The 25,499-nt window shown below is 41.2% G+C and overlaps 1 protein-coding gene across 2 annotated transcripts; it reads right to left on the reverse strand.

Moving 5' to 3' along the window:
* Window positions 1-19,853: 19,853 nt before the first annotated feature.
* Window positions 19,854-24,546, reverse strand: LOC306714076 (zinc finger protein RFP-like). Of its 2 annotated transcripts, none has more exons than XM_079184020.1 (3): window positions 24,414-24,546; window positions 23,975-24,095; window positions 19,854-23,109 (listed from the first exon to the last, which is right to left on the reverse strand). In XM_079184020.1, exon 3 carries the CDS (start codon window positions 23,100-23,102, stop codon window positions 21,480-21,482), a length of 1,623 nt encoding a protein of 540 aa, XP_079040146.1. In that variant the 5' UTR covers window positions 23,103-23,109; window positions 23,975-24,095; window positions 24,414-24,546; the 3' UTR covers window positions 19,854-21,479. The 2 variants fall into 2 exon arrangements, with proteins under 2 accessions (XP_079040146.1, XP_079040147.1); XM_079184021.1 differs by having other exon boundaries at window positions 19,854-23,127.
* Window positions 24,547-25,499: the final 953 nt, after the last annotated feature.

The following is a 25,499-nucleotide window of genomic DNA, read 5'->3' on the forward strand; positions in this document are numbered from 1 at the left end:
TTTTCCACAACTGCATTATGTTTCAAAAGAAACTATTTTGACTTTTGAATATTAATGTATCCAAATAAGCTTCAAATGAACCCAAGGAAGTCCTCGTAGGGATGATGGTCGTGGTAGATTCGTAAAAAAATCTACGTTTCTTCATTCGTACGATACGAAAAGTTACTCCTCGTTTTTTGTGCGTTTTCCTACAAAAGTCCAGAAACGCGTCTTATTTCCGCTGGTTACATGAAAACAGTATTTTCAAAATAAACTTCTGTCTTCACAAGAAACTCAGTTGAGTTTAAACAAACAACAAAAATACGAAGTTAGGTTGAGGAGAAGATCGTCGTTTGGGTTACGATAACTACGTAAGTTACGTGACAAATAAATCTGAAAAGATCTGTTTGTTGGACTCGTCCACCTCCACTCCATTCCGCCATGTGCGTGCTTTTTTAGTCTTTATACTTCCTCGTTTATGATTACGTGGATAACATAAGGAATAATTACGTGGGATAGCTACGCATTATTTTTCGAAGGTTTAGCTACAAACGCTGGAGAACAGCCTGCAAAGAAAACAGGAGAGTTTGTGCCCCGTTTCAAACAACAAAAACATAAACATTGAGTTATTTTTACTAAAGCTAACCAAGTAGTTTTGTTACGTTAACGTTATAAAGTAGTTTAGTTGTGTTTGTTTTGTTTAGTGTGAACGTACAACGTTAAACACGTGTTGCAAACTGTTTAAAACTGACCATAGTCCGAGAGAAAATACGAAATTCCCTCAAAACTTTATGGTCACACACATTTATTAGAATAACATCACATCTAACCTTTATATCAAAAATACATCAAACTTTACAAATGCCAGAGAAATGTTTATTTTGTCGTTTAGCTTAAATCTTTAAATCATTACAATCCCTTGTGAGGCTTTTGTAGAGAGAATAAGCTGAACTCAAATACACACACACTCACACACACACACACACACACACACACACACACACACTGTCTGTGGTTCCTCTGTGAGCGACATGACATTTTTAAATTCCTGTTACAGACGGTTCTGCATGGCTGAATGCTTTAAAAGAAACACAACGTTTCTGCTCTCTAACAATAAGCACAACAATGACAAAACATTTTATTTTCAACACTGCTCTTTATTTAACTTTTAAAAAAACCACCCGCAGTGAGTCAGCGCTCTGCTGCAGAGGGAAGAAGAAGCACAACACAAAATATGGAACGCAGGAATGTGATTAGGGAGAAATAAACAGTCGGCCGTTTCTGTTTCTCCAACAAGGTGTCGACAGCGAACGCAGCTTTCAAAGAGGCCCACGGAGACGTGACGTTAACCTTTAACCGCACACTGCTCTGCCTGCAGGATGCTGAAGAAGAAAATGGAGAGCTCTCTTCCTGGTCATTTAAAATCAGTCGTAAAAAATAATCTGGCTATAATGCATGAAAGTTTACACATGCAACCGCAGAAATATGGTCAAAACAAAGCAGCCCAGCAGACCAGTGATGTAACACATCCTGTAAAACTGCATCTCCTAAGAGGAAGGGTGGAACAATCAAAAGTAGTTTTTAACGAAGCTGTTTAAACCAACAAGCCCTGTAAACAGTGTTGGACTGTGAGGCAAGTTCTGACGCCGTGGCCACAGTCGGTATTGCAGGTCAATACATTTTATAGAGCATCAACAACACCTCAATATGACTCGTTTAACCATTAGAATTTGTAGTTATTTTGTTGTTTTTGTGTCATTCGTGCGGAGCCTGGAGACACTTTGACCACAGACTGTATATACGAGGTGGACGTAGTCGTCGTGACTCATCGGTTTGTGGACTCCGGCTTTGAAGCCTCGAGTTTGGTCGCCGTCTCATTGCCATCATTTCTTTTACTTTTTGTACGTCTTGGAATGTTTTCACAGACATTTGATATTGGTAAGCGTCTCTACGTCACTCCTCTTCAGGCCAAATATGGTCACTTTATGGTCTGTTTGACTCTAAATGGACCATCATTTACTAAATGAACATCATGCTGTATTGAAGAAGACTTGAAACTAGAGATTGAGACCATAAACTCATGTTTACAATGTTTACTGAGGTAATAAATCAAGAGAGAAGTAGAGTCATTTTCTCATAGACTTCTATACAACCAGAGGAGTCGCCCCCTGGTGGACATTAGAGAGAATGCAGCTTTAACACATGAAGCTTTGACTTCACTTTGCTGGTGGCCGCCTGACTTAAACCTGCAATGACTGATGTTTTTGACCACCTAGGGGCAGCAGAAACAAATTGTGAACATTGACATACCACCTTTTAGAAAGCCTCTGATGTGTGGTGGAGTAGAAATATAAAGTACCTCAAATGATACTTAAGTAAATGTACTGAGTTGCATTCCACCACAGGTCATTTACCCACATTTTCTCATAGAAATGTCTGTTTTATGGACAAATTCATGCTTCACAGAATGTGATGTAATAATAGCGGCACTCGTCTGATGTTTCCTTTGGGATTCACCGCTTCATTGGCTGTTCCAGGAAAAGAAAACCGCCTGCTGGTGATCTGGAACAATTCTGGCTTTGCGAGTTAATGAAGAGTGCATGAACGCACCATTAGTTTTGGTCTTCGTGAGGCTCGCGGCAGGAAACACATGACGACTGTGTGAGAAGATCCAAAATGGCTCCTCGAGAGCCAATCAGGAGGCCCGGTTTTAAATAGACGCGGTTGGGTTGAATGCAATTAATTTGCATTGGCTTGATTTATACTCTCTGCACCTATAAACTGAAAGGTAGAGAGAGAAGGAGAGGAGGTGAATTGCTTTTTTTTCGCCCCAGGAAAGAAACAACAAACTGGAGAAGAAAAAAAGACAGAAAGGAAGAAGAAGAAGAAGAAGAAGAAGAAGAAGAAGAGTTTTCCCTCCGGCCCAAAGAAATCAATCAACCCGACACACCTGTCTGTCTTTCTGTCCAACTGAAATGAGGAAAACAACTGAAGTGAATTATTTAAATGTAGCTGTTGCTGAAAAGTAAGCTTGAATAACTGCAAACACACACACACACACACACACACAGCAGTCTATCAGCTGTGTTTTGTTGCTCAAAGCATCTGAGAGTCTGTTCCTTTTTTCATCCTCTTCCATACTTCTTCTCTAATCACAGCCTGGCAGACTGCTCAGTGTGTGTGTGTGTGTGTGGGGGGGGGGGGGCGGGGGGGGGGGGGGTTGTATGTGTGTGTGTGTGTGTGTGTGGAGGCGTGATGAAAAACCTGGGGAAATAAATTCAAACCAGAAGAAAATTCAGAGAGAATGAGTGTGACAGAAGGAAAAAAAGATGGAAAGGAGGGAGAAATATTTAAGTGGCCTGAAGACAGGAAACAGCTGCTGCAGATGGAAAAAACAACAACAACACACACACACACAGCAAAAAGGCCGGACGAGGACAATCAACATGTGTGTTTGTTTGAACGCAGATGTTCCTAATTTGATCTAATTATCATTTCTTCAGTGCGTTCACAAACGGCAAACAAACATCATCTCATCAATGGAAATACTGCTGCATACAGACTCCTGGTTAAAGCTACTACGAGGAACTTTCATGTTGTGGTGATTTGGCGCCCCCTGTGGACGAAAGTGGTAGTGTCCCTTTAGAAAACCTCCCTTTACGCCTCTATATCTTCACATAGATAGTTGTTTGCTGCAATATCGAATTTAACACCTTCAAAGTATTCACATTAGAAGTACTTTAATGTATGAGTAATTAATAATGTAATGATACAATATAAAATAGTAGAACAATTTTGCTCGTAGCAAAGTATTTTTACTGCCTATGTTAAGTAAAGTATCTGAATACTTCCTCCATCACTTCTGGAACTTACTCAAAACATCTAGTAGGAATCTGCTTTGAAATACTTCAGTGCAAAAATGCTAAATGCTAAAACTGAACACTTCCTCCACCTCTGGCCCCAGGCCGGGCTGTGATTGGCTGACAGCTCATTATACACATGACTAAGTCTCAGCCAGCAGAACTGATTGGTTTGCTGAAGGGAAATTAAAATGTGATCGTTCAGTGTTCAGGATGAAATACAAATGAGGCAGTTTTGGTTAAAGGTGGAATTACATTGACTCTGTCATGTTTTCAGTGGAAACAAAAAGAATCACGTCAGAGTTAAGTTAATTCAAATTTCAGGGTTGTGATCATCTCGATGGGAAAATAACACAGTTGAAGAATCTTAAACAAAAACACTTAAAGGCTCCACTTATCTTTTATAGATTGTGTTGTTAGCATGCTAACAGACAGACTCACTTCTCAGAAAGAGACAAGGACTCCTAAGAGATTGTTTCTGTAATGGAAAAAAACACATTTAGATTTCTGTCTTCGGTCGAAACTCCACTTGTCCACCAATTATCTCCAGCTCGCTCCGATAACAGCTGCTCCGTATTCACGAGGAGACCTGAAGAACCGAGGAGGAAGACGAAGAGACTCTGTGAATGTTAAAACGCTTTAACAGCCGCCGAGCAGCGACAAAGAGAAATGAACACCACACACACACACACACACGCGCATCTAATGATCAGTTCACACTTCAATACAAATGAACAACACGGGGATGATTTAGCTTTTGTTACAGGATAATGAAAAACGTTATTCAGAGAAAGAAGAGTCATTAAAGGTGTAATGTGTAAGATCTGAGCAGGTTAGTTCAAACATTTAAAAGTAAACCGACAGCAGAGTCATGTCTTGTACCTGGAGCGGCGATATAAAATACATCCACAGTCTTTGAACATTTTGATAGTTTGTTTATTGGATTCAATCCAAAGTAGCAGAAACAAGAACATTTATTTGTGTTTTGGTTTCATCCTCGCTGCCACCAGGAGGCTACTTCACGTATCTGAGAGGCACGGACTGTTTATAAGAAGTGGGCATCGTCAACGTAACGGCATCCATCCGTTTGTGGATTTTGAAGCCTCAAGTTTTTTCTGGCATTTCGCCAGATTAGTTTTCGGCCATTGCCATCTTGGTTTTTGGTGGTCGCCATCTTGGTTTTTGGTTGTCGCCATCTTGGTTTTTGGTGGTCGCCATCTTGGTTTTTGGTTGTCGCCATCTTGGTTTTTGGTTGTCGCCATCTTGGTTTTTGGTTGTCGCCATCTTGGTTTTTGGTTGTCGCCATCTTGGTTTTTTGTCCTTTACCATCTTGGGTTTTGGCTGTCATCAACTTGGTTTTTGGTCGTCACCATCTTGGGTTTTGGCCGTTGCCATCTTGTTTGGTTTTTGGTCGTCGCCACCTTTTTTCAACCAGAAGTGACACGAGAGGGGCGGAGCTTTGTACAACCGAATGCTGTATTAGATATTTTTAGGCAACTAAAACTTTTCAGACCCGGCGGTTGGCGGTCGGCGAGACAAATAGAACCAGTCTGCACACTGTAGCACACCTCATTTAAAGAGGTAAATACAGAGTCAGAGTGAAGGTAGTCTGACAGAGGAAGGAGGGAGATGATGTCTCACTCTGACAGATGTGATCAGCGTGAGTTCTCCTGACAGACTTGAACTCACTGACAAACACACAGACAGTGTTGCAAACTGAGTTGACAGTGAAGACATTCAGCTGTCGTTACCGATTTTAAACTCGTATTTCTCCCTCCATTTATTTCTGTCTACCTTTCTCCTTGTCTGTATTCCCGTCTTGCTGTATTTATCTTCCCTCCTTCTGTTCCTGTATCTTTTAATTGTATCATACAAATCATTCTGCCATCTGTTTCTCTGCCGTCTCTCTCTCTGACTGAGCTCAGAGTAACTGACCCGCTAACGTCGGCTGCTCTCAATCCGTCCACGAGACGAGAATACGATGAAAACGCAGCCAAACACATTGCAGCTTTTAAAATTCGATATAGATGAAATGCTCGTATGTGAACACATCTGTAACCCCTGCTTACTTTTCAATATCCGAGCTGCCCGCTTCAGGAAACTAAATTAAAATTCTGTTCGAAAACAGTCCGTCAGCCTCACGGGTCGAAAAAATAAAAAGTCAATAAAACGTCTTGTTGGAGTTCTGTTCCCCTCCAGGTGGTTTCCATTCCTCACCTCTAAACATCCAAATCTGGAGCCACATTTAGCCTCTTGTTTATCACCGCGATGAAGCAGGCTTTTAATGTCAGCCAAGAGACATTTAGAGGAACCTGAAGTGGAATCAAAGTGGTGATTAAATATGAAACGAGGGCTTTGACTCAAGGTGAATTCTGAAATTGACGCGAAGGAGAAGAAGAAGTCACAGTGATGTGATATTAGTTTGTTTGGGCGTGAAGGGAGAGGATGAAAGGAAGATAATTAAATGTGGCAGGATGAAGGCGTAACAACGGGAAACTATTTTGCAACAGAAGAAGAAGAATGAACTCATTAAGAAGGAAGGACGAAATGCCGAATGTCTTTGTCTATTTTTCGATTGATAACGTGAAATCGGTATAAAGTGAGATCGTGTTTTGAAAGCAGCAGATAAAACAACGTAGTTGTTCGGCTACCAAAGACTTGAAAGGGCCCTAAAACCATGACATGAGTCAGCATTGTTACACTTCCTGTTTCCTCATCTTGAAGTTAATGTGTTTTATGAATGAGTTGTTTTTACTCCAGATGTCTGAAATAAGTTTCTGTGTTTAACACACGCTGAAGAGAATTCAACGTTTGGTTTCTACGATATAAAATAGGTCAGTAAACGCACCTCCGGTGGAGCGGGGGGGGGGGGGGGGGGGGTGATACGCAACCACGTGATCAAATGCAAACAACGGGTAAAAATGGATTCCGACATCGAGCTCTTGCTGTTGAATGAGGTGAAAATATATAGTTCATCGTTATATAAAGAAACGCATGAATCACATCTATCGGCATCAAAACAGGAAGTCAGTGGTGAGGCAGTAAAGCCCGCCTCTTGCTCGATTTGATTGGCTGCCTCGGCTTTACGTTTCTAGTGATGCTCAGAAGCGTTTACTTGGTACTCGTACCCACGTGGCCGTGCTGTAGTTTCCTTCATAGCTTCACGTACGTCCTCTTTGTTTTCCTTCACGCTGCTTCTGGAGATTATCAAGCTGGAAAATAATGTTGTTTTGTTCCTCACCTCCCGCTGACCTGAAGAATGAGAGAAGTACGTTTATGTTTTAAAACCTACAGAGAGAAAGAAGTTTTTATGTTTGGAAATAAAACAAACAGGAAGTGGATGCAGGCTGCAGCGACACACACACACACACACACACACACACACACACACACACACACTTACTGCCTCTCCTCTGAATAGTTTTATCTTCTTTCTCTCTCTCTCTCTCCTTCTTCTTGTCATTTCTTCTCTCTCTGGATTTGCCTTCATCCTCTTTGTCAGCTGCTGTTTGTGTGTGTGTGTGCGTGTGCGTGTGTGTGTGTGTGTGTGTGTGTGTGTGTGTGCGTGTTTTGGGAATTACAACACAATTTACAAGTTCACCTTGACTTCAGCAAAACTGAATTATTCTGCTCTCCACTTTCCTCTGTGACAGAAACACAGAAACACTGTTTCATTCATTTCACTCTTTTCTCTCCTTCCTCCTCTCCTTCCTCCTCTCCTTCCTCCTCTATCTTTCCTCTTCTTACCTTCCTCCTCTCCTTCCTTCTCTTACCTTCCTCCTCTCCTTCCTCCTCTTACCTTTCTCCTCTCATCTTTCTCCTTCCTCCTTTCTCTCGACTTCTCGCCCTCTTTCATTGCGTCTTTCAATCTCGTCTCCTCCTTTGGTCTCCTTCTTTCCTTTACTTCGTTCCTCTTCCTTTTCTTCTACACCTTCCTCTCCTTCCTCATCTCCCCTTGTCCTCTCTCCTTCCTCCTCTCTCCTCTCCTTCCTCCTCTTGTCTTTGTCGTCTCCTTTCTCTCTACTTCTCGCCCTTTTTCCTTGTGTCTTCCAATCTTTTCTCCTCCTTTGGTCTCCTTCTTTCCTTTCCTTTTTTCTCTTCTTTTTCTTCTCCACCTTCCTCTCCTCTCTTCTCCTCCTCTTCTATTAGTTTCCTGTCCACCATCTCATAGTTTCCTCTTCTCCTCTGTTATTTCTCCTCCTCTCCTAATTTCTTCTTTCACGTTCTAACTATTTCCCCTTCTTCTCTCCTTCCCGTCCTCTCTCCTTCCCGTCCTCTCTCCTTCCCTTCCTCTCTCCTTCCCTTCCTCTCTCTCTCCTCTTGTCTCTCTGGTTGTGAAGTCTCTCTTGTGCTTCCTCTGGATGATGATGGATGGTGATGGATGGTGATGGATGGTGTGGTGGATGCTCTGCTGCCGCAGTAATTTGATGGATGGTTTAGCGAGCGATACGAAGGGCAGTGAACACGACATCAGAAACACTGTTTGTTTGGAAACTTCTGAATTCAATTCAGGTTCCGTTTGATTCTATTTGTTCATTTGACTGCGGGGGGTTGCAGGTTCAAAGCCGGCCAGGCACGAACTTTATTACATTTCTGGATTTTTGACTTCATTAAGGTTGAAATAATGTTTCATTTTTAATGAAGCGACACAATTACAGGCAAATGAAACGTGTTTTGATGTATTTTACTTCCATAACACGTCTTCTATCAGACTACAGAACATTTATTTCACTACTTTGTCTGTTTGCGTCTGTAGATTTCTACTAAATTCATCAAAAGTTACCATCACACAATGCCTCATTTGCATATTTAAACAACAATAACTCCTCCTCTTAGTGTGAGTGATGAAGTGGTGAAGCTTCATGGTGATCTCTATGAGTTCATGTGTTAACTCTTCACCTGTAGAGTCTCTAAATGTCTGTAATGAACTAAATGTCTCTTTAAAGGACGTTTTCTCTCAATGAGTTTGTTCTCAGACTCTGATGATAAATCTCCACTTCAGCAGCTCTTACACACACCAAACTTCACACGTTCACTCCTCTCTATGTGCTGAAGGTTCACACACACTCACACACTCATTTATACATTTATTAATAAAAACATTGATTATTATGGCAGTATTTTCTGATTTATGGAGTGAGACAAAGAGATATCCAAAATCCCCTCCGTAAAAACCTTTGACTCTAATATGTCAACACAATGAAACAAGAATTTTGAACCTATAAATGTATTTAAATTGACAGCTATTTAATAAGATAATGCCTCATTTGCATATTTAAAATAAAATGTCTTAACATAAGTAATCAAATAAGTTTCATGGTGATAGTTCATTTTATTTTTACCCTTTTCACCTGTAGCGTCTCTCCTCATATTAAACAAAAAAGATATGAAGAAAAGGTCAAAGTAAGACGACCTCGTCCCAACAGATAACTTTTATGACTACACACACACACACACACACACACACACACACACACTCACACTTGGTGTCTGAAGAGGTTCTTATGAATGACCCAGATATGAATCATAATTAAAGAAGCATTTCCCTAAATTAACTTTCTGCAACAAGGAGAAATGAGCAGTGTGTGTGTGTGTGTGTGTGTGTGTGTGTGTGTGTGTGTGTGTGTGTGTGTGTGTGTGTGTGTGTGTGTGTGTGTGTGTGTGTGTGTGTGTGTGTGTGTGTGTCGTCTAAGTCCTTGAGTTCTGGCAGCAAAGATGAATGAGCTGTAATTACGCTGATCCGGAGATAATCGCAGCAGGAAAAGAAGAAGACGAAAGAGGAGAGCCAAGGTCGACCACCAGAGAAGAAGAGCAGTTTATGAAAGATTCACCTGTGAAAACTTAAAAAACTTAGTTTATAGTCAAAGAATAGAAGAGGACGGTTTGACATGTTTATCAGATGTAATTACAACTTCAATTCCAAACGTTTGACTTGTAGATTGAATTAAGATCGTCAGTGTCAAAGTTCCCAAAAGTTCACGTCAGTTTAGTCTCTTTATTTCTTTTGTCCTCTTTTTTAATGTACATTGTTAGTTCCTGAGTGATTTGCCCTAAATTAAAGTTAATTCTCTGAGTTTAAACCTCACTTTAGATCCTGCGTTTAGTTCTCAAGTTCAGATCCTGTGTTTAGTTCCTGAGTTTAGATCCTGAGTTTAGATCCTGAGTTTAGTTCTCAAGTTTAGTTCCTGCGTTTAGTTCCTGAGTTTAGATCCTGAGTTTAGTTCCTGAGTTTAGATCCTGAGTTTAGATCCTGAGTTTAGATCCTGAGTTTAGATCCTGAGTTTAGATCCTGAGTTTAGATCCTGAGTTTAGATCCTGAGTTTAGTTCCTGAGTTTAGTTCCTGAGTTTAGATCCTGAGTTTAGATCCTGAGTTTAGATCCTGAGTTTAGATCCTGAGTTTAGTTCCTGAGTTTAGTTCCTGAGTTTAGTTCCTGAGTTTAGATCCTGAGTTTAGATCCTGAGTTTAGATCCTGAGTTTAGATCCTGAGTTTAGTTCCTGAGTTTAGATCCTGAGTTTAGTTCCTGAGTTTAGATCCTGAGTTTAGATCCTGAGTTTAGATCCTGAGTTTAGATCCTGAGTTTAGATCCTGAGTTTAGTTCCTGAGTTTAGTTCCTGAGTTTAGTTCCTGAGTTTAGATCCTGAGTTTAGATCCTGAGTTTAGATCCTGAGTTTAGATCCTGAGTTTAGTTCCTGAGTTTAGTTCCTGAGTTTAGTTCCTGAGTTTAGTTCCTGAGTTTAGATCCTGAGTTTAGATCCTGAGTTTAGATCCTGAGTTTAGATCCTGAGTTTAGATCCTGAGTTTAGTTCCTGAGTTTAGTTCCTGAGTTTAGTTCCTGAGTTTAGTTCCTGAGTTTAGTTCTGAAGTTTCCTCCTGTTTTTTTGTTTAGATTCCTGGGACTAGAACCTGAGTTTAATCCAAGAGTTAAACCCTCACTTGGTGAGTTTATTTGGTCCAAAAGGCTCATTTGAGGAGAAAACTGGGCACAGATAACAACAATGACAAAATAGTTTGACATTCCGATCGCTCCGTGAATGAGATGGTGGAAGTCGAGGCCGCTCTGATTGGTCGTCTCCCCGTGTGGCTCAGATCTGTGATCATGTTTTATAACCGCTGCCCTCAGCAGCGCAGACACACACTGAGATCGTGATAAAATACTAGAAAAAACATCCAATCTGGCCCGACTCAGACGAGGATCAAAGGGAACCTGCTGCTGCTGAGGATTCCGACCATCTGAATTCAGCAATGCACCTCCTGCAGGAGGGAGAGAAGAAGAACGGGGGAGGGGGGGGGGGGGGGGGGGGGTTGGCGGGAACTGACCTGCAGGCAGTCGTGACAGAGGACGTGTTATACTGCTGCACATAGAGAGAGAGAGAGAGGCTGAACACCAGCATAATTCATATTTAATAGTTTTTAAAATCTAGCAGGAACGGTGGAACAGACTGTGACCATCATCAGTCACAAGGAGCGCTAATTTACATAGAAATCATTTTCTTATTCTCTTGTTTTTTCATTCTAATGACTCAGCCGGCACCTTGAGGCATATTCATAAACAAATACAATCTTCATTAGCTCTTCAGGCCATATTTAATTACTGGACAGGGACAATATTGCATGCATTGTTACAATACAATAATATGAAATAATGCAATGTATATGGGACTTCTAATTTGCAGCCTTATTTGTGTTCGGAATAGCATATTTAAGTTCTTCATACTATAAATACTTAAACAGTATGTAGTTATACGTCGGTATGTGTTAAAGCTGCATTCTCTCTAATGTCCACCAGGGGGCGACTCCTCTGGTTGTATAGAAGTCTATGAGAAAATGACTCTACTTCTCTCTTGATTTATTACCTCAGTAAACATTGTAAACATGAGTTTATGGTCTCAATCTCTAGTTTCAAGTCTTCTTCAATACAGCATGATGTTCATTTAGTACATGATGGTCCATTTAGAGTCAAACAGACCATAAAGCAGGGGATGCTTTAGGGGCGGGGCTACACGGTGAGCAGGGGGTTATGGGAAAGGTTAGGGCTGACTGTCTCGTTATAGCAGCACACACACACACACACACACAGTGAAGTGTGTGTTGTGGATGTGAAGTTTTGACCTTTTCCAGTCAAACCTCACCTGCTGCTGGAGGAAACCCAGCACTCAGTCTGACACACACACACACAGTAAGGATACACACTTATTAGGACACACACACACACACATAAATATGATATATTACAAAGCCTCTTACGGTAACTTTATTAACCTAAACCTTATTCTAACTTTGACAGTTATGTCCAAACCATGAAACATGTTGAAAACTAAATGATTTAACTTTACGTCCTCACTGTTAGTCTTAAATATAAGATAATATAAGATATAGCACAAAGTCACACATGCATACACATCAAATAAAATACTGAATACTTATCTGTTGGGTTATCTGAGAGGTGAAAACTCTTAAACATGTAGTTTACGTGAGTAAACGGTGTTTTTAAACCCTCATTAGTATGAATTCAGTGTTGTTGTGTTAACGTGTGTATCATTAATCACTATTGTTGACTGTGTGGGAGGTCACTGTGTTGTTTGGGTCTCTGGATGATTGACAGCTCACTGAGACCCGCGTGTAGGTGTGTGTGTGTGTGTGTGTGTGTGTGTGTGTGTGTGTGTGTGTGTGTGTGTGTGTGTGTGTGTGTGTGTGTGTGTGTGTGTGTGTGTGTGTACATGCGTGTACGTGTGTGTGAGTTGGTGTTGAACTCTCTCATGTTGAAGCTAAGGTGAATTGACACATGAAAATACCCACAATCCCCTAGGACAGGTCTGTGAGCTCTGTGCTGAGCCGCTTACGTGCCGCCGACACACTCGCACACACACACACACACACACACACACACACACACACACACACACACACTTTGTACCTGACATCCTCTTTCCCTAAAAACAGGAAAATAGTTTCTTCTTCTTCTGTTGGAATCTAACTTTCCCTTATGATTAATAACGTGAATTTAGGACTATTGACTATTGAACGTCTGAGCCAAATTGTTGAGATATTTTAATTATAAATGAGGCTAAAACTCAGTATTCTTGAGTGTTAAATCACTGAAAGCTCGTTGTGCTTATTACTCTTTGAAAAATGTGAAAAGCGAAGGTAAAAAACAGAGTAATATGACAGTTTATAACACGTTTATTAGTTAGCATCATATTTAGACACTTCCAGCAGAAAACAAACCCTGAAATAGAAAAGTTAGATCGTGAATATCGTCCACAGTTCCAGCTGTGACATGAGTCAGTGTGTTCAGGGTTAACTTCTTTGAATAATGCAGTTTCATGTCAAAAAGTTGGCGAAGCAGTGACACGGATTCAAGCTTCAACACTTAAATGACAAAAAAATTCACCCAAAGTTCAGACAGTTCCTGTTTCTTCTTCATCATATATTCCATCTTTAAAGCATCTAATACAGTATGAGGTTCAGAGAGCTTCTCCTCCTCCTCCTCCTCCTCCTCCTCCTCCTGTTTCACACAGACTGATGGATGCATGATGGGTTATTGATAGAAGGACAGAGGAATCGATAGGAGGAGGAGACAGAGGCTGAAACTAGGCCACCCATCTGTTCACACCCATTCATTTATCTGCTAGAAGTTAGAGGAGAGTCTGAGAAATGACACATCTGTTCCTGGGAGGAGAAGGAGGCAGGGAAGGAAATGAGCACAAAAAAGGGAATGAAGGAAAGGAGGAAACAAAGTAGATGAGAAAAGTATGGAAGAATATCATGCCAGGAGAAGGAAAGGAGGAGATATCGATGGAAACATTGAAGTGGAAGATGAAAGATGGCCACAAGGAGATATGTATGGAAGGAGATAAGGAAGTGGGAATAACAAAGAGGAAGCATAGGAGAGAATATGAGGAAAGGAGGAAGGATGGAAAGAAGAGAAGGAGGAAATAGAAACATAAATAAGGAAGTAGTGAAGGAAATAGTGAGGGATTAAGGAGAAAGGAAATGAGGAAGGGAGGAGGTGATGTATATGTTTAGGTAAATAAGACATGAAACAAAAGGAAAACAAGGAAGTAGGGAAGGAAATTATAAAGTAGAAAAGGAATGTTTGAGGGGAAGAGGAAGAAGGAAAGGGGGGCAGGACTTAGGTAACGAAAGGAGGAGGTAAGGGAGACATGAGGAAATTAAAAAAGGATCACGGATGGATAAGACAAGGAGAACAAGGAAAGGAAGGAAGTGAGAAAATACAAAGATACAAATAAAATCACTAGGTAGGAAAGGAAAGAAGGAAGGGAGGCGATATGGAGGGGATTGAGGAAGTAGTGAAGGAATTGAGGAGACAAGGAGGCAGTAAAGGGAGACTAAGAGGACACAAATGAGATTGAAATGCAGTAAAGAATACAGAAGGAAACAAAAGGAAAGGAAACAAGAAGAAAGGAAGAGATTCAACAGGAAATAAGGAAGTATGACAAAACATCAATAAATGAGTCTGTAGGGAATGAAGGAAAGGAGAGGGCCGGTAAGGAAAGAAGGACGGAGGAAAGGAGAGGAAGAAGAAAAACAGACACAATGTAAGTAGATAAGCAAAAAAGGAAGTAGGAAACAAGGAGATGGAGAAACAAAGGAGGAGGAACGGAAGAAAAATTATTTGAGGACAAAAAGAATGTAGAGAAGGAAAGGAGCCAAGGAGGTAGGCCAGGAGGAAGGAAACACTTCAGTCTGAGCTGAGCAAAAGTTTGTGTTGATGGACAGACGTGCAGCGTCCCCCAGTGGCTGCTGGGAGATCTACAGACATGTTCGTCAGGCATCACCTCCACCCCGACACACACACACACACACACACACACACACGTGCAGCCTTTTCATTATAAACTTTATATAAAAGCTCCACATCATTACACTGATGGAGTTAATACACAATATCCTGTTTCTCTCTCGCTCTCCTGATGAGAATAAATGAGTCTCTCGCCTCAAATGAGAAGGTAATGGAATATTGAATAAATGATGTTTCCTCTTCACAGCCTCTAACACGTGTGTGTGTGTGTGTGTGTGTGTGTGTGTGTGTGTGTGTGTGTGTGTGTGTGTGTGTGTGTGTGTGTGTGTGTGTGTTTAAAGTGTAAAGGGTTCTCTTCTGGAATCATTTAATTCAATTATTGTGAAGTCTTTTGTACGAAATGGAAAAGACAGTCTGTAATGTTGAACTTCGGATGGGAATACTTTTCTTTATTTTAGGATTTTTGGGTATATTTTGCCTTTAATTGGCAAGTTAAGATATTCTCAAGAAGCGTGGAACTGAACCAGGAACGTTGTAGTTTAATGATGCAGAGATGATGTATTGTTGTAGTCCAACAGGAAGTCATCATCACTGGCGATCATCACTGATGTACGTGGGACTGAGTCAAACTAAACTACAGTGTGTGTGTGTTCAGTGAGACTGTAGCAGATCGTTTTCAGGAGTCACATTCCTCCAGTTAAACCTTTATTCATATATCAATAATTTAAATTTAGGAGCTAATCTATAATGTTGGATCGGGACCTTCAGTGTATAAGTAGCTTGCGATTTTGTTATTTCAATTTCAAAGTGTTCGGTACATATTTAATCAACTTTTAACTAAACAGAAAGGCCAAAATTAAAGGACTCAGACCAAAAACAACCAACAATCAATTAATGCTGTAAATTCATGCTCGTTTTATTTTACTTATTTGGGCGGAGAATGTGTTGGTGTTTGTACGCCATGTTTCTTTTGGCTGCTGAAAGTTTATTTCTTATATTTCATAGTGTAGAATAAATGTATATAAAAAGAATAAAAAATACAATAAAAACTGAATTTTTTACATTGAGTTTGGTGTTTGAACAAACCTGAAGTGTTGATAGACCTCAGTTTGCTAGCAAAACACGTTTGTGTGTGTGTGTGTGTAGGTAGGTGTGTGTGTTTGTGTGTGTGTGTGAGTGTGTTCTGGCAGTTTTGAGTGTGACACATGAACTGAAATGACTCACACACAGCAGTGTTCATCACAGTGATGGATCTGCTCTGTGATTGGTGGCGACGTTCTAACGTGACGAGATACGGAGTCATCTGATTGGCCGAGAGACGTCAAAACCTTGATGGATGGATGAGAGGAGGAATCTGTTTAAATCTCCTCGTTACAGTCCGACCTCCTCGATCAGACTGACGTTGACACCACTAACGACCAATCAGATGAGCCAGATAACAAGAGGGGCGGGGCTAATTGGTATTTAATTACTGGACAAACAGGACGACCAGCTAATGAAGCAGAAAACCTTATTCACTCGCTGACATGATGAGACTTTAATTGGGAGGAGAGTCTCTGTCCGTGTCACCTGTCCGTCTTTGGGACGTTAGTGGGAAATAAAAACCTGCCGATTGGCATCAAGCGGCCACGTGATTGGTCGGTTATTCTGTTGCTACTTGGAGATTCTTTTTTTTTTTTTTTTGCCAAGTTGTGAATTTTTGCAGGAAGTCGACAAAGTGGTGAATTGCTGCCGGAGCCAATTATTTTCAATCACACACAGACACTGGAGACACATGTTCACACATTTACAGGAAAAGTGAGAGAGTGTGAATTTACTTTAACAGCCTTGTAGCTAAATAACTAAGTATAGTCAATGTATTCTGCCCTGTGAGTGGAGACAAAAATGTATAAACTGGTATGTTGTTGGATGTCAAAGACAAAAAGATACACCAGAAAGCAGGGAATGCTTTAGGGCGGGGCTACCTTGTGATTGACAGGTCTCTACCACGGTGTGGTCCGGTCTGGGAGTTGTCCGTGTTTTTGTTTGACAACTTTAACCCTTTCCCAGCGTGTTTTCACTTCATGAAAGTGACTGAAGTAACTGAATTTCAACAAAAAAAGTGTCTTATCGAGCGTATATAACCAACAACCAAGATGGCGACATTCAGAAACCAAGATGGCGACTTACAAAAACAAAGGTGGCGACGTCCAAAAACAAAGATGGCGACGTCCAAAACAACAATATGGTGATGGTCAAAAACCAAGATGGCGACGGCCATAATGTCAAACTCAAGGCTTCAAAACCTCGTGAAGGACCTAAAAACGCCGGTTAACACCAGCTAAATGCATTGATTCGGTCTTATTTATAAAGTATTAAAGACATGTTTATATTCATAACACATCAAATGTTTGGACCATCTATTCAAGGTGATAAAATGACATAATAAGAAGTCAGTCAATGCTCTTCTCATGATTTATATATGAGGCCTGCTGTTAATGTGCCGCGATGGTCTTGTCTTTCTAATTAAGTTTGGGAAACACTGCTCAGGGTGCACCAGGCTTTACATTCATCATGTGGACACGCACACACATGCTGCCCCCTACTGGCCAAGAATATATGTTAGTCTGTCTGTCTGTCTGTCTGTCTGTCTGTCTGTCTGTCTGTCTGTCTGTCTGTCTGTCTGTCTGTCTGTCTGTCTGTCTGTCTGTCTGTCTGTCTGTCTGTCCGTCCGTCCGTCCGTCTGTCTGTCTGTCTGCCATTTTGTACCTTCTTCCTCTTTTATTTCAGAATTCTCTGTTCAGCAAACCGGTTTATTTTGTTCTCTCCACGACAGACGAATTTCTCTGCTGCTTCAACATTTCCCTGCTCTGATTCTCTCCTGTGTGTGTGTGTTTGTGTGTTTGTGTGTGTGTGTGTGTGTGTGTGTGTGTGTGTTTGTGTGTGTTTGTGTGTGTGTGTTTGTGCGTGTTGATAACAGTGCTCCTCTGATAATCAGCCACAATTACGTCCCAAAAGAAAGGGAGAGAAGAAGTGGGAGGAAGCTATCAGGAGGGAACCATTGATATGGTAATATCTGTCACACACACACACACACACACACACACACACACACACACATGTATACAGAGGCGGCGTGACAGCAGCAGAATAGGAGGCTGCATATAGTGTCTCACAAACCTTTTATTACAGCACAAGACTGAAACTACTCATTAGAGACAGAGAGAGGAGAGGGCGTCCGTCGTTCTGATCACTGATGATGTTCCTCCTCTCGGTCTTTGTTCGTGTTCTTCCTACGTGTCATCTGATTTGTCTTTAGGGTTTAAGCTCTCTGGTTAGATGTCTCTGTCACGTTTAGGGTCTAGTCTTACATCTTGTGTTGTAGACTCTGTACTAAAGTCTAAAACCTCATTTATGTCCGTTTTAGTTATCGTTAAAGTGTCTGCAGTCTTTAGACGGATGTTTATCTCGGTAATACGGTCTTCAGCTTGATTTTCACACACTAGTTTTGTTTTTACCTATCAAAAGAGCAAATTCACAGACCTTTTTAAATCATTTTTTCAAGTTTCATTAATAATATTTATTTACAAATGTAATAAAAGTTCTGATGAGTTCCCTCCCCCGCGCCGTACGTCGGCCTCCTCGGGATGATCTCCGCAATGTTTTCACGTTCATTCGGCTTCTGAGGCCGTACGATCGTGGAGAGAGCAGAAAAGAGTACCGGCAGCCCGTTCAAAAAGAAAAAGTCAAAGTACGGCAAACTGTTCCACGTAGAAGATCCCACATCGAGCTCTGGAGGCTCAGACCACAAGCTGGTCTCCAGTCGTGTCCGTTTTACTGATCTGTTTCATTTACTTTGTCAGATTTAGAACACTCTTAAAGCTGAGTGCTGTTCTTCTTCTTTACCCCCCCTTTGAGGCTCCGTTTGCTCAAGAGCACCGAGGCAGCCGGTTTCCCGACCGAGCAGCAGTTATGCCAGAGAGACAGAGTGAGACTGTCGTCCACTGCTCTCTCTGTTGTTCATGTCAGTTCAGGTTTCTGAGCCTGACAGGATTATAACCTGACGTGAAACACACACACACACACATACACACACACACACACACACACACACACACACACAGTTTGTGACATTGAGAGAAAATAGAATTGAAGGCTGCAGACTCACAGTACAAATCAGACGCTATTTACCCTGAAGCACACACACACACACACACACACCAGTGTCTCTCTGTAGTTTGGATTACCAGCGCAGGCTGAATGTGTGTGAAGCTGCTGGGGGTTCAGCAGCAGAGTAAATGTGCACAAGTCTTTTTAAACCTGGTTTAAGGTTGACACAGGCCAAAAGAATCTGCTTTCTCCAGCTGAATCGAGCTGTATTAACCAGGTCTGCAGAACAAGTGTTAAAAACAAGAGGCGATGGACACAGGCCATCGGCTCAAAGTCGTCGTGTGAGATACAATTTTGCGATAAACAAAGATAAGTTCACAAAGCTCTTTTATAATGTTATTTTTGTTTTAAACTTGTCTGCACTTTTATAAAACTTGTCTTTATTGATTTTATTTTATACTAATAATCTTTCTTTTTTCTGTCTGTAGAGAACTTTAAATGACCATATTTAATAAGGTGCTATATTAATACGTTTGCCTTGCCTTACAGTGCAAATTATATAGAGACGCTCGAGCCATATTCTGCTTTATCTTCAGAAATTCACCGCAGGCCTTTTTAAAAATGACCAACGGGCCACAGTTTGGCCCCCCAAAGCCTTAAACCTACCTCAAGGTACCACAATACTAGAAAAGGTAATACAGTTAAGAAAGTTGTGATGGAAGAATTCAGATCCTTTACAAGGTTCAAAGTATCTTTATTATCTCTTACTGGAAAATGTCACATAGGAGACACACAAAACACTGATGGAACAACAAACAGGACGAAGTCTACAGAGCGGTTCAGCAGGAGCTTCTGAAATACAAGTGATCCAAAGTTATCTGTGCAAATGAGCAATATATGAACACATGTAATAGGCTACCATCTGCTGTTCAACATGTGGATGGCAGCAGAGACAAAGGAAACATTTCTCAGGCTTCACAACAGTCACTTTAACATGCAGCCTGAGGGTAACAGTTGAAACTCTGGCTGAAGGCGGTGATGTTGGCGGTGATGTAAACTGGCTTGACTCCTCCCTGACATCTTAATAGTCACTTTTACCGAGTCTGTTATTGTTGCCAAAGTCAAGTTCCCATCCCAAGCAACAAAACAGGACATTTAAACTGGTTCAATAAACCTTTAATGAAAAAAAGAGTCATTAACAGACATATATTTAACAACCTTTATCGTTGTAGAAAACATGAAAACAGTTTGTAATCAACTGTGCTTTGAAACCCATGCTGCTTCCAGGAAAGAAGTAAAGTACACTGAACGAGTGGTTGAAGTATTCAAACTGTGACTATCTCTAAATAGAAAACCTGTGTTTAGCTTTGTGACTTTGCATTTTCCAAATAAAGGAACATAAATGAACACTTCATCCTTCAGTTTATCACAAACATTCAACATCAACACATGTGGAGATACGTGGTTTTCACTGGCAGGCAAGTTGGCACTGAGCTACACTTTCTCTTAGACGGGTTAGACAGGTTTGGGTTTGTGAAGGCAGAGACTTCACATCCATTATGTTGAGCTGAGAGACAGAGACACAGCTATGAAGACAAACAGGAAGAAAACAGACAGTTTGAGAGACGGACCGACACAGAAAGTCACTCTGTTTGAGATAAGACCCTCTAAGTCTCTGAGCTTCTGAGGAAACCTGAAATCCAGACCATATTTCCATAATCTGCCTTGTATTCTAACCAACAGGCCCCGAAACACTCATCTCTATTCCCATCATGCACCTGGCCTCTGACACATTACCATAATCCATCCAACCTGTGCAGACTTTCAGCTGTTTGATAAAGATGCTCACTGCTGATGTTGCACTGATGTTTGTCACTGAGGATCTCACATAGACGTGATATACATGTAGGTAGAGGACGTAGTCACCATGTGGTCACTCAATGGTTAGAGGACTACGGGTTTGAAGAGTGGACCGGTCTCTGCTGGAGGATCTGGGTCTGTCCACGTGGACCGGTCTCTGCTGGAGTCTGAGCTGAAGGAGTTTCTGGTGAACCTGCATGAGTTCATCTGGTTTCACCAGAATCCGACCCGGTGGCTCCGATGACGAGCATCAAGAATAACTCTATAGAAACAGACCATCTTCTCTCTGATGGTCTCTTTACTGATGGAGGTCTGATAGAGGATCAGGACTACACTGAGACTGGTTCATATAGAGGATCAGGACTACACTGAGACACGTTCAGTTTAACCACCAGTTAAAAGATCCTCACAATATGTTTAAATAGAAGCTGTAGAGTTGGGCTGCAGCATCTGTACATAGCAACCATAGCACAGAAAATCTAAGCCGCTACATGGCATTGAATAATAACGCAAGTTAGACATTATGATGTTCTGGATGTTGAGGAAATCATTTTGATTAAATACCCCTGCCATAGAATTGACCTAGAAGTAGTTGTCTATTATCTACCTGAACCTAATGACGCTGTTGAAACAACCAAACAATAAATACGTTGCAGAGTATAAAACCTCCACCCAGTATCATGGCAGGTCGTGAAATAGTCACGAATCACAATCTGTTGGTTTCGTGTACAGGACATGAATTATCTGTTGTGTCGTTCAGGATGACAATAATGCCAAGAAAGTTTCCTTTTTAACGTAACGTCGTCCCGATACAAAAGTTATGCCGAGGGACACAGAAAAAATGTACACGATTGCATTTCATGACTATTTCTCAAACTTTTGTGAGACTGTGTTGAAAACATAACAGGTTTTTGCAAAAACAGTGATTAGTTTAATCTGACAGCAGGGGAGATAATCAGAGGGAGGGAGTCCTTAACAGAGGGGCAGAATAATGGATGGAGTCTCTCAGTGAAGGAGTAGCCACTGAAGGAGAAGATAAGAGCTTCTGAATCTGCATTATAGAAGGAGACCAGACCCTTCTCATAATCCACGAACACTCTCACGTTTTCAGGCTGATCATTCACAGAGACGCGGACAGGCTCACTAGTAAATCCAATGTACTGGTCTCCATCCCCATGACATAAAGCCCAGATGCCATTTTCAGGGTTTATGTCATATCCTCCCTTCCTGTTGACGGACTCTTTGGCCACTCCTAACAACCAGCGAGTCGTTCCTTTAACTTGAACATCAAAGTAAAATCTCCCAAAAGAGAAACTCTGCTTTCCCAAGACACAACATGGATCATCAAATCGCTTTGCGTTGTCTGGGACTTCATTCCTCACATGACTATAATGTACTTGTCTCCCATCATCAGACAGGATGAGATTAGGATGAGCTGTATCAGGATCCAGAGTCACATCCAATTCATTCCACCCGAGGTTCAACATCTCAGCTTTCTGTAGCTTCTCCATCTCAGCTTTGGCTCTCTCTGTCAGCTGAAACACTGTAGTATTTAAAGCTGTCATCAGGAGTCCTTCATAAGACACTGAAGAAATGCTGACATCTGGCAAGTCGCCGGCGAGAGGAGCAGTGTTAAAGAATGGGAAGCTCTGGAGGAAGTGGAGGTGGTCTTTTGAGCGTGAGAGCTGCTCCACCTCAGTCCGCCTCTCCGTCAGCTCAGAGATTTCCTGCTCCAGCTCTTCGGTGAAACCTTTGGCCTGCTTCTCAGTCATTTTGTGCTTCGCCTCGATCAACCCGATGACCTCAGCATGATGTTTTTCCAAAGTCTGTTTCAAAGCAGTGAAGACCTGAGCACCATCAGCCATCTCTCTGTCTGCAGCTTCCTTGCTAACCCAAACCCAATCTTTGACCTCCTGTATTTTCAGCTGTCTCTCCTGGATCTTCTGGTGAATTTCAGACTCTGTTTTCTGAAGCTCTTTCATCTTTACTTCATATTCTTCTTTCAGAGGAACAATGTGGTGAGATCTGTGACTTGAGTCAGCGCAGGACTGACATATGGGCATTTGTTCGTTCTTGCAGTAGAGCTCCAGAGGTTTGCCATGCTTAGGACACACGCTGGCCACCGCGTTCTCTACCACATAAACTAGCTGAGGAAGCTCTAAGTAGATTGCAAAGCAGATTGCCAGGCCTATTACTAAGTAATGGCAGAAGTTCAGGGATGTCTGGTTAGTTGCAGTAGGAATGTCACAGGAGACTTCAACGGGTTCAGCAACTTGTTGCTCTGAGCTCTTACTGTCTTTCCTTCCAGCTGACTGTCTGTACAGAAGAACCATCTCAGCCATGGTAGTGTTGACCCGAAGCTTATATTTTCTATCAACACGCTCATTACACATGGGACATTGGCGCTGGGAGTTAGAACTCAAGTGGTGTGTGATGCATTTTTTGCAGAAGTTGTGTCCACATGGTAACGTGACTGGATCGTTGAACACTTCCAAGCAGATGCAGCACATAAGCTGCTCTTCATTTGGCAGATAGTTGTCAGCCGACATGTTGACACTGGAGATAAAAGACAACCTGTGACTTATCGGTGTCATTACACAACTCTTCTACATGTTGTATTGTATTATAACATAGCAAAACAAAGTTTCTTTCTGCATACTTTAAATGTAGGGATGCAACTCTCTGACTTTAACGAGTACCGATCTAATACGAGTGTTGAATCAATAATCTTTATGCCTCACTGTGTGGCTCTGGCATCATTATTTTATGTGTAAGGCAACATCAGGCTTGACTCAAACTTTGTAAAACAAAATGTAACAAATAAATTAATAGATGTACGTTTACCGAATTGTTATGTATTTATTAAAACAATAAATTGTGAACCAGCAACTTCAAATATTTTCAAAATGAAAAGGAATAACAATTCAAGTGTAAACTTTTTAATTTCTGCAACAAATTGTTCTTAAAAAATGTAAACTGTGATTATTATTCCAGTGTATAATGTATGGAGTATATAAACATAGAAATGAATTGAATAGATCAGACCCATTGTCATCGATAGCAGAAGCTATTTAAGTCAGTATCGGCCCGTATCAGTATCAGTGCATCCCCTAATTAAATGTGTCAGATTTGAAACATTTGTTATTTTGGTGATTTTAAGTGGTATTATCAAAAGAGACTGTATATGCCAATATTCTGCAACAAATCAAACCCAGTGAGAATAAAAACATCTAATGAGATCTAATAGAAAAGTAACATTTTTCTCAAAACCAAAGCACATTCAAGTTTTTTTAAACTATTTTAACTAAATAGAAGTTTAAGCCGTATTACAGCCAACATTCAAACATTATCGTATTTTATCCTCTAAAGATGCATTTTACATTTAGTACCACATGACACAGTAATAACTAACTGTACTGACCTGTGTACGCTCAAGACTCTGCTGTGTTGTTAGAATTATGAAGAAAGTATTTTATTTTATCTTGAGACAGAAAGCGATCCAGACCGCGGCTCTGCTGTCAGTCCGAGTGTCACACTGCTCTCTGGAGAGGAAGGTGTGACTCTGAGAAACAGGTTCTAGGCCACAGTTATTTGCCAGAGGCACGAAAACACACCCTCAAATGCGTAGTTTCATGACGGCCTGATAGGATAACAAAGTCACAGCAGTTTGTAAATGACTCGTGATATGCAAGCTATTGGTTTTGTTTGAGCAACAGGAACTGTTCGTTTGATTTGTATCACTCGACCTGATCTCTTTCTCTTTTTTGTAACATTACGCTACAAATGAAAGTTAAGTTCAGGCAATAAAACCACTCAGTGGGGTTGAGGAAAAACATCAAGGTTGGGCTTGAAATACTTACATATAGTCTGGTTGCAGCAACAAAACCACAGAGTTGTGTTCGGGGAAACCACAACGAACGCGTCACAACGAACTCTGAGTGGAACATCAGTCTCGCAGTTAAAAGTCCTGTTTGTTGGACCCATCCTCCTCCAATCCCACCCATCACAAGTAGTCTGTTGATACAGCGTCACAGAGCTGGCAACATGAGTAGACTTGTTTTAAGTCATTACTGTTCTAGTAAACCTGAACCTGAGTTTCACTCTTACTAGAAATCAAACTGTACTAACATCAATACTGAGATAATGCTGTAATAGTTCATATTAATATAATGCAGATACTACAGCGGTAGGTTTAGCACACATGCAGCTGTCACGCTCCGTCTCTCAGAAAGCTTTCTGTGTTGTCAGCAGCTCTTCACGTTAATGTTGCATGAAGCCAAAGTCTGTTTGAAGCAGATTTACACAATCTTCCTCTGATGGAGAGGGGCAGCTTCAGTCTGTCTTTTGTTCTGCTCGATCTGTTTCTGCTGTAGTCGCTCTGTTGTTTTTAGGTTGGACTGAACACAGTCCAGTCTTCTGTTTTTCTAATGAGCTTGATCATCTCACAGCTTGAACTCTTTCAACGAGTGTTTTTGCTTCATCAAAGTTAATTGTAACTTTGTGTTCGCCTCAACATTATTCAGCGTTCAGTTGTATTCATCTCCACCCTCTCGTGGAACTTCTGGTTGCAAAAAACAAGATGGTGACGTCCAAAAACCAAGATTCCTTCAAACCCGTAGTCCTCTAACCAGAGTGACCACATGGTGACTACGTCCTCTACCTACATGTATATCACGTCTATGTGAGATCCTCAGTGACAAACATCAGTGCAACATCAGCAGCGAGCATCTTTATCAAACAGCTGAAAGTCTGCACAGGTTGGATGGATTATGGTAATGTGTCAGAGGCCAGGTGCATGATGGGAATAGAGATGAGTGTTTCGGGGCCTGTTGGTTAGAATACAAGGCAGATTATGGAAATATGGTCTGGATTTCAGGTTTCCTCAGAAGCTCAGAGACTTAGAGGGTCTTATCTCAAACAGAGTGACCTTCTGTGTCGGTCCGTCT

The sequence above is a fragment of the Pholis gunnellus genome (genome assembly GCF_910591455.1).
Source record: "Pholis gunnellus genome assembly, chromosome: 22".
In the NCBI taxonomy this organism is placed as follows: domain Eukaryota; kingdom Metazoa; phylum Chordata; class Actinopteri; order Perciformes; family Pholidae; genus Pholis; species Pholis gunnellus.

Excerpts from the sequence above, each read along its gene's own strand:
- LOC306714076 (XM_079184020.1), bottom strand. The coding sequence starts at position 23,102 with ATGTCGGCTGACAACTATCTGCCAAATGAAGAGCAGCTTATGTGCTGC.